Raw genomic sequence first — 15,069 nt, 5'->3', positions numbered from 1 at the left:
TTAATTCTAGTGTCTACTGGACTTTGGTCTGGTTTAACTAAGGGCTTATCTAAACACACAAATTTTGCACCAGTTTAACTAAAGTGATGTTGAGCCAGCTGAGTTAAACTGGTGCAATTTTGGCCATGTCTTTACTAAGGAAAAAAGACATTGGCTAATTTGTTAAAATCGTAATGTAGACAAGGCAAGCTGTAGTTTTAACATGTATTAGTTGGTCAAAGTGAAGCCTAAGGGGGAGCCAAGGGTATACTTTAACCAGCTAGCGCATGTTAAAACTACAGCCTGGTCTATACTAGGCTTTTTACATATTAGCAAACATAAGTGAAAAACACACCTCTTTTCTGAGTGTAAACCTTTGTGGACATTCTTACATTCAGGTTTAAACCAAGCTTACAAACTACATCTATCCCAAAGTTGCATTAGTTTAACTAAATCAGTTTTACATCACACTTTAGTAAACTCTATGCAGCTTTGTATAGATATGGCCTAAGAAGTTAATCCTGCAAGGTTCTGACCTTCCTTCACTCAAGCGCCTAGCACTTTATGAGATGCTTGACACTTTGCATGATTGGGTCCTAATGAGTATATGTGGCCCATACAGACTTGTTTTCAGGATTTGATTCTTTCTTTTGGTCAGTATAGTGGTGCAAGAATACTTAAGCTTGTCTGCACTTAAAACTTATATTGGCATATAGCTATTTCGGTCAGAGGTAAAACCACATCCTTGACTGACTTAGCTATGCCAGCAAAACTCCGAGTGTAGATGCAGCTATGCTGACTGAAGAGGGCTTCTGGTGGCATAGAAAATTTTGTTTGGAGAGGTAGTGTTCTTACACCAACAAAAAGGTTTTCTGCCAGTGTATGCTGGTTTGTAGTGGGGGCTTTGCCAGCATAGGTTCTGTAGTGTAGACATAACCTTAGAAAAGTACGGTTCAAAGGTACCCTGCATTAATTCAGTTAGATGGATAATCTTGACCTCCTATTACTACAATGACAGATGAGGAGAATTCAGTCTGTAGTACAAGTTACACTGATTTAATTAAAGGACTATACAATTCAACTACAATAACATTTATATTTTGTTTCATAGGGTCTTGGAAACTCTCAGAGGGAGTATGAAAAGCAGGTTGTACTCTATAGTATCCGCAATCAGCTACGATACCGAAATAACTTAGGTGAGTATGGAACACTGATAACTTCAATTTGATAACTGACTCTACTTCTAAAGCCTTCGTTTGAGTGTACGGTCATCTTTAATAGCTTACAAAAGTAGGTCACTGAAATTACTACAGACCTGTCAGAACCATCTCAGTCCTCCAAATTTCCACCAAAAAAGACCCCAGCAAAACACCCTTTTAATGCTAGAACCCCAAAAGTAAATTAACTTTGAAATCCACTTAATTGCAGTGGCTTCTTTGTGGAATGCACCCTTCAGACTCTGCAGGTTTCCAAGTGAAGCTTACTGATAGCCGACTTAGTCTCCTGTGTGCCATCTGAGCCCTTCAAACAAGGTTAGGGCTTGTTAATGGAGGACTTAACTAATTTACAGCCATGATGTCAAAGGAAGTGTCCCTCTAGAAGGAGCCCAGACAGGTATAACGAAGGAGGCCTGGGGTCCAAGCTGTTTGACATAGAATTCTCATTAGAGTCACACCGGTTGTACTCACTTTCTCTTCTGCAGTGGACAGAGCTCTCACTGCCTGAAAAGGAGGTTTGCTGGTAACTCCAGGCGTTCTAAATCATGAACATGAGTGTATATTTCATTCTCCTTTCGTGTCTGTTTATGGCAGAATGGCATTTAGAAATGAGACACATAATAAACCAAACAATAAGATTATTCTATCATTGCTGAAAATGCAGGATTGCTCTGTACAATATATTCTTCAGTGCTGTGTTCTAGTTAGCTTTAAATTACTCGCATTGGGTTTTCACTATTTCTTTGGGAAATTATTCAGTAGCTTAATAGCTAATCTTATCACGAGTAATCTTTCTGATTTCTAACCTGAGCCTGAGAGACTCTGAGCACCTGTATCTCCTATAGAAGTTAATAGCAGATGTTGGTGTTCAACATCTTCGGATCAACTCCCCCTTTTATTTCTTAAGTCAATTTCATACCATTTTACTATTAACCTTTTTTGTGTGTTGCCATGCAGTTTAAATGTAAAAATATAATCTCTGCACCATTTTGAGAGAACAGTGTAACAGAATATTAGCCTGACCTTTCTCCCTCCCCTCCTCCCCCCCTGCCCCCAGTTAAGCATGTCAAGAAAGAAGAACGAAAATACTATGAGGAACTGTTAAAATACAGTAGAGATCATCTCATGCTCTACCCTTACCATTTGTCTGACATCATGGTAAAAGGCCTGAGGATAACACCATTTTCGTATTACACAGGAATAATGGAGGTGAGTTTGGGAACAGAATTAAAACAAAACATGTCGTACTCTGTACTTCTAGAAATGCTTTTTGTAGCATTGTAATGTCTGCCAGCCAGTCCAATGACTGTTGTTGCTTGCTCTTGGAGAGACTGCTGCTGCTGCTAATGAGCAGCATGAAGGAAAGCTGCTTCAGAATTGTGCTGATAATCACAACTCAGCCTACCCCCAAGTGCCTCTCTGCAGAGCTAGGGATTGGCAACAGCAGTTGGATGGGAAATGGTTTTCCAGTCCTGAATCAACTGAAAACTCCGAATTTTTTGCAAACCGAAAATCCCCAAAATTTCAGATTGAATCAAAACATTTTATTTCAATGATGACCTTTTAAACTTTTTTTACTACAAATTAACTTGCATTTCAAAACAAAGCCATGCTGACCTGAAAAAAAAAAAAAGGAACTTTTTCATGCTGAAAATGTCAAAACACTCCATTTTGACAACTTTGAAACATCTAAAAAAATTGGTCAGAATGAGGAAATTTGTCATAACTGACTCTCTCTTACCGTTTTGGTGAATTGGCATTTTTCATCAAAAAGTGCCCAACCAGCTCTGCTGGTAACCTTCTGTCATTTCTTTTGGGTACAGTACACATAATATTTTGTTATTTGAGTAAAAGATGCATACAGTTTAATATAGAGTACATTGATAATTGTTACTGTGATTACTATTAGCTACTTTCATTAGTGCCTTTTTCTTCCCCTGTTTGGATGAACATCTCCAGTTTTACTACAGAGTTTAATGGAAATAGACTTAGACCCTTAGTAATTTGCCTGTCAGGCTTTCTGGGGTTTTTATAATATAAGGGATCTGATCATCATTAATAGTAAGCATATAATTTTTGGTACAGTTCTCACATCACTTTTACAGTAAGCCAGATCTCTCAAAAGTGTTAACTGATTTTAGCAGGCTAGATTTTCTTTGTCAAATTCTTATCTTCAATTTGAGGGGTAGATTTTTATATCGAAAATGTACACGTTATTTTAGGTTTTAAATGCTCATGGATATTAAAAAAACACCCTTTTCTCAAATAGTGGACTACATTGGTCCAAAAATCTGTTTCTTGCTACAAATTAAGCTTTTTTTTTTTTTTTTTCTGTGTGTTGCTTTTTAAAGGATATAATGAACAGTGAAAAAAGCTACGATTCATTGCCTAACTTTACTGCTGCTGACTGTAAGTATTATCTGGCTGCATTCTTCTGTTTAGTGAGGTAGATAAATGCAGCTTCTGAAAACAGTTTGAAGGCTTCAGTTGCATCACAGCTTCTTTTTAAAGGTGTAGAACCTGTAAGTAGTAGTTTTGAAGTAGGGGTGTGTCTTCATGCAGAGTTATCCTGGGCAGTGTCCTCATTGGTACTGCATTCTTGTGTTAATAGGACTTCTTTGTGCTATTGTGCTAAATCCATGGTTCTTTGTGCTGCAGTAATCTGGGCTGCTCTGTGCTTTTTCCCAGTGAATTGTGGGAGAACTTGTCTGTCCTTCTTCTGGGCACATGGTGTGTGAGAATTGTAGGAAGGCACTGCAGGAGTATCAGCACCCAAGTTAGCTTGTATCCTCACCATAGGCGCCAACTTCCCCTCTGCCTGGTGGGTGCTTGACCCCCCCCCAGGCCCTGCCCTTCACCGCCTCTTCCAGCCCCTGCACCACCCTCGCTCCACCCCCATTCCACCCCTTCTCCAAAGTGCCTGTCTCACCCCGCCTTTTCCCACCCCAGCCATGCCCCCTTCCTGCCCCAATTCCACCACCTTCCCCCAAGTCCCCAGCCCTGACCTGCCTCTTCTCCACCTCCTCCCTGAGCGCATCCTCTCCCCCTCCCTCCCGGAAAGTCCTAAGTGCCACCAAACAGCTGTTAGTCGGGGGGGGGGGGGCGGGAAGTGCTGGGAGGGAGGGGGAGGCGTGGGGACATAGCGCGCTTGGGGTGAGGGGAGAAGGAGGCGAGGAGGGGGGAGCTTGGCTGCTGGGGGGTGTGGAGCACCCAGCCACGGAGCACCCATGGAGTCGGTGCCTATGATCCTCACTGTAAAGTCAGCCCAAGTGAAAGCGGAGCCCAAGCTCTAACCCATACCCCTAGTCTTGCCAGCTAGCCTGGGTTGAAAGCACTAAACTCAGGTGAGAGGTTTTGTGTGTGGATGGGAGAGGGGCTAAGGTCAACACCTGAGTAAGCATCAGACTTAACTCTGCAGTGAACACATACCCTAAGAGTCACATTATTAGGGAAGGGGAGTGAAATGAAGGGTGATCCTTGGGCCCTTTGGCAGACTAAGGAAAGCCCTGGTGAACAAGACAATTGATAGATTTTAGCACCCAAAACACAACTTGAGAAATTTCCCTACTAGCTTTCATTGCCGCCTTCCCTGTTGTACCTCTATACGTTTCCACTGTGGGTGGGTAGAGAGGGGAGAGTTCACAATTCTATAACACAGTAATAATGGGTGACTTCAACTATCTCATTAACTGCACATGTGTCACAAAGGGAGATAGTTGAGAGAAGCAGTTTTTCAGCACCACTGAATTGCTTGGAGTTCAAAAACAGAAGCGACTCCTGATTTAGTCTCAAACCAACAACTGTGTATTACTTGAGAAACAATTGTAGTTCAGTCACAAAGTGACTAATATGTGATAAAGTTAAACTTCTTCATTGGAGTTTTGTAACAAAAGCTAGCGCTGAGACGCTAAACTTTAGAAAGAGGGATTTAAGAAAAATGAGAGACCATGGAGGTTACTTAAACATTGTATTTGAGGCCCAAAAGGTATACAGTATGCACATACCTAAATAAAAAGGAAGCCAGAAGGCAAGAAAAATACCAAATATGGTTAAATTGTAAGGTACAAGAAACTATTTGGGTCCATTGGGTTTCCATTTAAAAAAAGCCAAACTGGAAATCCAGCCCTAGCAAAGCCAGTAAATGAGAATATAATTATGGCAGGTAAAATATAAGATGGCAATTTTGAGGCCTGAGGGAATTTCAAAATCAAATCCAACCTATGCACTTTAGATAAACGAGGGGAGAATGGAGAGGCACACTTGTATGCAGCAAGAGCAGAACATTGACTGGGGTACACCATGTAGCTGCTGAAATTAAAATATATTTCAAGAAACATATTTCAAGAAGCATAACATGTTTGAAAAAGCAAAATTTTTCAGGAAGTAAATTCTAAGTCACTACCTTCTTGAAATTATTTTTAATTTTTGTGTGTTAAATTTTTGTCGTCCTCTGACTAGACTTGTTTGTAACTGGGACAGGGGAACCCACACTTAAGAGTTAGGGCACTTTTTTGTGGTTGTGACACAGTTGGGGAGAACCCTGTCCTGTGTGCGGGGAATGTGCCTGCCTTGTTTAGGGGAAAAAGGGCAGGGAGGGGAACATATGTCTCTTACCTCAACGTGCCTCCCAGCCCGAGTCCATACGCTTGCCCATAGGAGGGCAGTACGGCCTAGTGGCTGGAGTCCATAAATTTGCCCTTGTCACTGGGCAGTAAGGCCCAGGGGTCAGTGTCCATCAATCCTCCCCTTTTCACAGGGCAGTAAGGCCCAGTGGCCCAAGTCAATAACTTTGCCCCTTTTTGCAGAGCAGTAAGGTCTAATGGCTAGAGTCAGGAAATCTGCCCCTTCTTGCAGGGCAGTAAGGCCTAGTGGCCCAAGTCAGTAATCTAGTCCCTTCTTGCAGAGTAGTAAGGCTCAATGGCCAGTCAGGAAATCTGCCCCTTCTCGCAGGGCACTAAGGCCTAGTGGCCAATGTTGGATACAGGGGGAGGGTTTCATCTCCCCCAGCAGGGGTGTCCAGGCCCTCCCTCTACACCAGACTCCCGCCCAGCACCCTGGTAGTAGCCATAGTGCGGACCACTGAGTCAGTGGGGAAAGGCTTCTACCGAAACACTCTGACTCAAGGCTTCAGCTCACTCACTGGTCTGCTGTTGGATATCCCTGGGGTGATTCCTGCCATTGTCCCTGCTGCTGTGATCTGGGTTTTCCTATTACCTCTAGGTTCTCTGGTCTGCCCTTCCGCCCAACCCTGCAAGGCCTCCGGGGTTGCCTTGGCATTCGCCTGGGCTGTGGCATCTCCAGCTCCTAAGGTCACAGGCGTCCGCTGAGCCTTGCCTGGAGCAGGCAGCATACATCCTTTCTCCATAGCGGTCAGCCCCAACTGAGCTGAGCTGCTCCCTTTCATACTGGTACACCTGGAGCATGCCCAGTAGGGTGAAGGAGGTGTGGCTTCCTCAGCCCACAATGGTAGGATTAACCTCTTTCCATCCAGTGTGGGGCGAGTGCGCCCCGTCATAGTGGTCTTGTTAGACTTACTGGAAAATGTGGGTGGAGGAAATAGAATAAAGTCTTCCTGATTTCTGAGGGACAGATGACTGAAAATTATTCCTAACCGAACAGATAAATATGTAGTGGACATTTGGCTATGTGAGGATCTGCAGGAGGTAACAACTACAGCAATTTTCAGCAAGAGACACCAAACTCTTTTGTAAGTAACTATTCAGAAGAGACTCAGTATTGTAACCTTACTCATGGAAGTGATCACACTGAATTCATTGGTATGGTTTATATGGGTAAAGATCACTGGATTACGACCTTGTTCAATTAAAATGAACTATTTTTCTTGGAGGCCACTGTGACCTTTTGGCTCTGCTTCTTAGTGTCCAGCCTTATTAAATGTGTAGCCTTTTTAAAAATCCAGCTAACTCAGTAGTGTCTGGTATTGGCATAGTTATTACTACCAGCTGACTGAAGGTAAGGCTGAGGTGATGAAGATGTTGGACAGATCTTGGTGACTCTGTCCCCTCTGTGCTGTGACTCTTGTGTCATAAACTAATTTTTTTTCTTTATATTAAATTTTTCTTCTGACTATATTATAGTAAGATGATAGGGAATCATCATCAAGTGGGTGTGTTTCCAGTGGGGTCCCGCAGGGATTGGTTCTTGGTCCTATGCTATTTAACATATTTATCAATGACCTGGAAGAAAACACAAAATCATCACTGTTAAAGTTTGCAGATGACACAAAAACTGGGGGAGTGGTAAATAATGAAGAAGACAGGTCGCTGGTTCAGAGCGACCTGGATAGGCATACTGGCTGCAAGTAAACATTATGCGTTTTAATATGACTAAATGTACACAAAGAAGGTAGGCTGTACTTGCAGGATGTACTACATCCTGGGAAGCAGTGACTCTGAAGAAGATTTGGGGATCATGGTGGATAATAATGAACATGAGCTCCCAAGGTGATATTATGGCCAAAAGAGCTAATGTGATCCTGGGATGCATAAACAGAGGAATCTTGCGTAGAAGTAGAGAGATCATTTTACCTGTGTATTTGGCACTGGTGTGACATACTGTGTGGATATAGTATTCCAGCAGCCTACAGTTAAAGAAGGATGTTGAAAAATTTGAGAGGGTTCAGAGAAGAACCACAAAAATGATTAAAGCATTAGGAAACATGCCTTATAGTGATCGATTCAAAGAGCTCAATCGATTTAGCTTAACAAAGAAAGTTAAGACTGATTTACAGTCTATACGTATCTATATTGGGAACAAATATTTAATAATCATCTCTTCAGTATATCAGAAAAGAGTGTATATATAACATGATTCAGTGTCTGGAAGGTGAACTGGACAAATTCAGATTGGAAATAAGGTGTGAATTTTTGACAGTGGCCATTAATTAATCAAACAATTTACCAAGGGTCTTGGTGGATTTTAAAATCTAAGTTGGGTGATTTTTTTAAAAAAGATCTGTTCTAGGAATTATCTTGGGGAAGTTCGATGGCCTGTGTTTTGTGGGAGGTGAGACTAGATGATCACAATGGTCTCTTCTCACCTTGGAATCTATGAATTTAGTCTGGGCAAAAGAAATGAATGGGGCCAAATTCTGCTCTTGGGCAGAGATGTGGCTACCATCCAAGTTAGCAGGATCTATTTTTGGTGCCTTTTCTTTAGAAAAAAGAAGGAAGTATTGAAAACATTCTTGAGATACTTTTAAAAATGAGAATAGTATGTTCTCACATCTGCAATTAAAAATAGACTTTTTTCTTAAGGAAAATCAAACATTTACTTTTCAGGTCTACGGCTTCTTGGTATAGGAAGAAACCAGTACATTGATCTAATGAACCAGTGTAGGTCATCAAAAGTAAGTTTTGTTTTTAATTTTCTTTCCATCTATTCTAAGTGTTGGTCCTGCCTCCCATGCCTGGCTCCATCTTGACAAAAATGTTCTAGGTGGGGATAGGATGCCATATGCCTCTTTAGTAAAATTATGTTTAATCAAACAATAATGCACTAACCTATGTATGTTTCTTCAAAGCTATTAAAATATCTTTGTTAACTGTGGTAAAAAGCAAAACAAAAAAAATTAGAAAAAAATTAAAATTTCTTCAGCTTTGTGTTATCTTATTACTACTTATACAGTGCTACATTTTGTCTAAGGCAGTGGTTCTCAAAGCTGGTCCTCCGCTTGTTTAGGGAAAGCCCCTGGCAGGCCAGGATGGTTTGTTTACCTGCCACGTCTGCAGGTATGGCCAATTGCGGCTCCCACTGGCCACGATTTGGTGCTCCAGGACAATGGGGGCTGCGGGAAGGGCGGCCAGCACATCCCTCAGCTTGCGTCGCTTCCTGCAGCCCCCATTGGCCTGAAGCGGCGAACCGTGGCCAGTGGAAGCCACAATTGGCCGAGCCTGCAGACGTGGCAGGTAAACCAGCCCGGCCCGCCGGGGGCTTTCCCTGAACAAGCGGCGGACCGGCTTTGAGAACCACTGGTCTAAGGCCATCTCTAGACAAAGACAAGGGGCTAAATTCTCCTTTGACTAGTATAAATCTGAAGTAATTCCATTGGTGTTGGTGGAGTTATTCCATATTTATACTGGTATAATTGAGAGCAGAATTTGCTCTGGTGTATGCCTCCAAAAGCTTATAATCAGAGTAGTTAATGTAAATTCTATTTAGTTTATATACTACTCATATTGTTTGAGGTTGCAGTGTTGGGTCTGATCATGCAGACCTTTTTTTTGTGTATGATCAGTTTCACTGACGACATCAAGATTAATCTCATTATTGATGTCTGCATGATCTAGCCCTTTTACAAGCTCAGTTTACAACAATAATTTCCTTTTTAAGAATGTAGTAAGTAATTCATAAGTGCTCTGTCTTCAGTTACAGCATTGCGCCTTTGGCCAAAGGATTGTGTATCCAAGTTAAGAGTTTTAGTGTAGGCTGAGGGAAACAAAAAGGATAGGGGCCTGCTTTATAGAATGTGAGAAGAGTAATCTTAACGATATCAATACAACAGTACCCTCTAGCTGTTCTTTCATGAACTGAAGTTTATAGTAGCTCATAGCATGATGCTCATCTGGAACACAGTGTAATCGTTGTCTGTAGATAGAAATAAACAGAATACGTCTTCTTATGATGCATTGTTTATTAATTTTGTAAAGTATTCTGCCTACAAAAACACTCCATTTGATATGTTGTATGCTATCCTGTATCTTTAGGCTCTGCTTTTTTGCTAATAAAATGCTAGTGTGCTTTTAATAGTTCAGGCCTGGACTTCATGCTAGCAGACTTGAGTACACACACAAATGGATTGTTTTCATTTTCCCGTTTTTATTTGGTTTGGGGTGGAGAGAATGTATTTGTTTTTTAAACAAGTTCATATCCCTGTGTGCTATATACATGTGCATTCAGTGACTGTAGGGGATTAGGAATAAAAATCAGCAACTTTCCCATATCCCAACGTATCCTGCAGTGTTTGTTTAATGCCTGAGTATGAAGTACTTGGAAAGTAAGCATTTACAAGTAGCTGTTTTTATGGTGTAAAGGAAACTGGTAACATCTCGATTTGTAATCAATAACATTTAACATGTACAATCTCAAATGGACTGTACCACTGCAGAAATTTTTCAGAAGGAAAACTGCTCGTGATCTGCTACCAGTAAAGCCGGTGGAGATTGCTGTAGAGGCCTGGTGGGTGGTACAGGCTGGCTACATCACAGAGGATGACATAAAGGTATTGTGTGTTTAACCAAATTTAGACACTGCTAATTACTGAGAAAATGGGGGAAGATTACAAATCTGTACTGTTTATCTGTTAATGTAGTAGAACAGGGATCGGCAACCTTTGGCACACAGCCCGCCAGGGAAAGCCCCTGGCCAGCCGGGCTGGTTTGTTTACCTGCAGCATCCGCAGGTTTGGCCAATCGCGGCTCCCACTGGCTGAGGTTTGCCGTCCCAGGCCAATGGCGGCTGCGGGTAGGGCGGCCAGCACATCTCTCAGCCCGCGTCGCTTCCCGCAGCCCCCATTGGCCTGGAGTGGTGAACTGCGGCCAGTGGGAGCTGCGATCGGCTGAACCTGCGGACGCTGCAGGTAAACAAACTGGCCTGGGCCGCATGCCAAAGGTTGCCGATCCCTGTAGTAGAATCTCTTATGGAAATAGTGGTAAGGGTTTTTTTTATTGGTATGCTTTCTCTTTTTTCCTGTGAATTCTGACTTCTGGGTTATATGGTATTAGGAAACTTATTTCAGCATGACTGCAAAATACATTTTTCCCTGAAGGAATGTCCATGAACTGTATGATGCATATATCTTAAGAAACAAAAAGAAACAACTATATTATGTTGCTGGTCTCATTTAGATTGTCAATTGTTCAAAGCAGAAATTAAGTGTTTGGATGGAATCTAGTACATTTCAGATACAGATTATTTGTAGTCCAAAATCGCATAACTGTAAAATGATTTAAATAGAGGTGTTGTATTTAGATCTGAAACTTAACCTATTTTAGAACTGTTATAGTTAAGTAAGTTGTATTGAAAATACACAACCCTACTTAAAAGTTGAGCACTGTATCATCAGTGAATTTTAAAAACTATTTTAATCTGAACTTCACTAGCTAAATCTTCAGCAAGCAGTAAACTAAATACAGCTTCCAGAGGTGTGCGTAATCTTGTGATGAGGTTACTTCTGCAGAGATAAGAGTAACAAACTAGACAACTATGGCAAGCTTAAATATGTGGTTCATATACAGACTTCCTTGTGTAAAGATGCCTTTATTAGTTTTCACTGTCTTAAAGCTGAAAACTTTTCATTCCAAATGACTGTATGTAAAATGCGTAGACAGATCTTACTAGAAATTAACATGTTTTCTTTTACATAGATTTGTACTACATCTGAGAAATCTGTTATTGATAAGATAATTGATTCAGGTCCTCAGCTTGCTGGATCACTAGACTACAATGTAGTTCACAGTAAGTGTCTAACAAATGTGGCATTTCTGTCGACTGTAGAATTTATTGAGGAAAAATTTGAGGACCAGTATTTCAGACTAGGAATAAAAGGAACATAGGAGGCTGAAGCATTTAGTACAGATAAGAGATGAAGGAAAATATTATGGAATAAAACAAAAGTGGAGGAAATCACCTATAATGTTTCCTAAATAGTATAACACTGATTCTTAGCGGTATATATTTATTTTGGCAGCTGTCGCTCTATTTCTATTTGAAATGATACAATGACTTTCCCACAGAGATATCTTTAAAAAAAAAAAGTACACACTTGCGCAGTTTCTAGACATCAAGGTTATGTTGACCCAAATGAAAGAGACATTGTTTCAATTCGAGAGAGAGACATTGTTTCACTTTACTATTCATCAAATGTATACTATTTGGGGAGGGGAGAGCTTTTAAAATAGTAGTTGATTCTGTTCTGAAGAGCACTATTAGATAGCAAACATGGGACTCTTAAGAATATTATGATCTGGTGAGGACAATCTCTTGTTGATTTCCCAAGGATCTACCACTCTATTGCTGAGAACCTGTGTGTGTGTGTGTGTGTGTGTGTGTGTGTGTGTGTGTGTGTGTGTCTACACTACGGGATTACTCCGATTCTACAGAATTCGATTTTTGGCAATAGATTGTATAAAGTCGAGTGCATGCGGCCACACTAAGCACATTAATTCGGCAGTGCGTGTCCATGTACCGAGGCTAGCATCGACTTCCGGAGTGTTGCACTGTGGGTAGCTATCCCATAGTTCCCGCAGTCTCCCCCGCCCATTGGAATGCTGGGTTGAGATCCCAATGCCTGATGGGGCAAAAAACATTGTCGCGAGTGGTTCTGGGTACATCCTCCCCCTCCCTCTGTGAAAGCAACGGCAGACAACCGTTTTGCGCCTTTTTTCCTTGGTGAACTGTGCAGATGCCATACCACGGCAAGTATGGAGCCCGCTCAGCTCAAGACAGCAGTCATGAACATTGTAAACATCTCGCGCATTATTGCGTAGTCTATGCTGAACCAGAACCTGAAAAACCAGGCGAGGAGGAGGCGGCGACGGCAGCGCGGCGACAAGAGTGATGAGGACATGGACACAGAATTGTCTCAAACCGCGGGCCCCGGTGCTTTGGAGATCATGGTGTTAATGGGGCAAGTTATAGCCGTGGAACGCTGATTCTGGGCCCGGGAAACAAGTACAGACTGGTGGGACCGAATAGTGTTGCAGGTCTGGGACAATTCCCAGTGGCTGCGTAACTTTCGCATGCGTAAGGGCACTTTCATGGAACTTTGTGACTAGCTTTCCCCTGCCCTGAAACGCCAGAATACCAAGATGAGAGCAGCCCTCACAGTTGAGAAGCGAGTGGCGATAGCCCTGTGAAAGCTTGCAACGCCAGACAGCTACCGGTCAGTCGGAAATCAATTTGGAGTGGGCAAATCTACTGTGGGGGCTGCTGTGATGCAAGTAGCCAAAGCCTTCGCTGAGCTGCTGCTACCAAAGGTAGTGACTCTGGGAAATGTGCATGTCATAGTAGATGGCTTTGCTGCAATGGGATTCCCTAACTGGTGGGGTGATAGATGGAACCCATATCCCTATCTTGGCACCGGAGCACCAGGGCAGCCAGTACGTAAACCGCAAGGAGTACTTTTCAATGGTGCTGCAAGCACTGGTGGATCACAAGGGACGTTTCACCAACATCAACGTGGGATGGCCGGGAAGGGTTCATGATGCTCGCGTCTTCAGGAACACTAATCTGTTTAAATGGCTGCAGCAAGGGATTTACTTCCCAGACCAGAAAATAACCGTTGGGGATGTTGAAATCGCAGACCTCAGCCAAACCAATATTCCCATTGTTATTGCTGCTTGCTGTGTGCTCCACAATCTCTGTGAGAGTAAGGGGGAGACCTTTATGGTGGGGTGGGAGGTTGAGGCAAATTGCCTGGCCGCTGATTACGCACAGCCAGACACCAGGGCGATTAGAAGAGCACACCAGGAAGCGCTGTGCATCAGAGAAGCTTTGAAATCCAGTTTCATGACTGGCCAGGCTACGGTGTGAAAGTTCTGTTTTTCTCCTTGATGAAAACCCGGCCCTTGATTGACTCATTTCCTGTAAGCAACCTACCCTCCCCCCTTCGATCACAGCTTGCTTTCAAAGGAAATAAAGTCACTATCGTTTAAAAATCATGTATTCTTTATTAATTGATTATAAACATAGGGAGAGAACTGACAAGGTAGCCCGGGTGGGGTTTGGGAGGAGGGAAGGAAAAGGCAACTTCAAAAGTTCAAAATAATGACAGCCTTTTGCTTCGGCTGTCCACTGGGGTGGAGTGGGAGGGTGCACGGAGCCTCCCCTCCTGTGTTCTTGGGCGTCTGGGTGAGGAGGCTATGGAACTTGGGGAGGAGGGAGGGTGGTTATACAGGGGCTGCAGCAGCACTCTGTGACCCTGCTGCAGTTCCTGAAGCTCCACCAGACGCCGGAGCATGTCCATTTGATCACGCAGCAGCCCCAAAGGAGCATCCTGCCTCCTTTGATCCTCCTGCCACCACCTCTCCTCTCGGGCGTCCCTCCTGTCCTCACGTTGGTCCCTCCTGTCTTCATGTTCATTGGCAGCTTTCCTGTAGTTTGATACCGTGTCCTTCCACTCATTCAGATGAGCTCTTTTATCGCGGGTTGACTGCATGATCTCTGAGAACATGTCGTCTCGCGCGTGTTTTTTTTCGCCACTTTATCTGAGATAGCCTTTGGGACGGAGGAGGGAGGCTTGAAAAATTTGCAGCTGCGGGAGGGGAAAAAGGGAGAGAAGTATTTAAAAAGATACATTTTACAGAACAATGCTAATACTCTTTCATGGTGAACAATACTATTCACATTACATAGCACGTGTGATTTCGGTACAAGGTCACATTTTGCATCTTAATATTGAGTGTTTGCGGCTTTGGTGTTAGAGATCACAGACACAGGGCCGGGCAACAGAATTCGGCTTGCATGCGGCCATGGTAAGCCATTGACTTTCAGCTTCTGCAACCTTCATAAAAGCAGCGCTCTCCTTTCCCATACCAAGCAAAGCCCATTGAGTTCTGCGGTTTTCATGTTAATGTGCAGCAGCAGAAACCAAACTAATCCCCACCACCCCCATCCAATTCTCTGGGATGATCGCTTTACCCCTCCCCCCACCGCGTGGCTGGTATCAGGGAAGATCCCTGCTAGCCAAACGTGAAAAGCTCAGCACCAATGCCCCCTCCCGCCCCCCGACCGCTTGGCTAAATGCTTTATGTTTTATATTTACAAAGGTACACTCACCAGAGGTCCCTTCCATGGCTTCATTGTCTGGGATACCGCCTTGGGAGTGTTGGGAGGGTACTTCAGTCAGGCTGAG

At 43.0% G+C, this 15,069-nt stretch overlaps 1 protein-coding gene across 2 annotated transcripts in view; it reads left to right on the top strand.

Moving 5' to 3' along the window:
• Nucleotides 1–15,069, top strand: part of FAM91A1 (family with sequence similarity 91 member A1) — a 55,141-nt gene that overhangs the window by 4,663 nt on the left and 35,409 nt on the right. For both annotated transcript variants that reach the window (XM_054018268.1, XM_054018269.1), the window contains exons 2-7: nucleotides 1,091–1,175; nucleotides 2,254–2,405; nucleotides 3,548–3,605; nucleotides 8,498–8,565; nucleotides 10,324–10,437; nucleotides 11,582–11,672. In XM_054018268.1, the coding sequence (XP_053874243.1) occupies nucleotides 1,091–1,175; nucleotides 2,254–2,405; nucleotides 3,548–3,605; nucleotides 8,498–8,565; nucleotides 10,324–10,437; nucleotides 11,582–11,672 (568 nt within the window). The remainder of the gene's footprint in view (nucleotides 1–1,090; nucleotides 1,176–2,253; nucleotides 2,406–3,547; nucleotides 3,606–8,497; nucleotides 8,566–10,323; nucleotides 10,438–11,581; nucleotides 11,673–15,069) is intronic.

Source organism: Malaclemys terrapin, chromosome 2 (assembly GCF_027887155.1).
Source record: "Malaclemys terrapin pileata isolate rMalTer1 chromosome 2, rMalTer1.hap1, whole genome shotgun sequence".
NCBI lineage: Eukaryota > Metazoa > Chordata > Testudines > Emydidae > Malaclemys > Malaclemys terrapin.
Note: the sequence above shows the minus strand (reverse complement) of the source record. Positions and strands in the feature narration are given on the sequence as shown.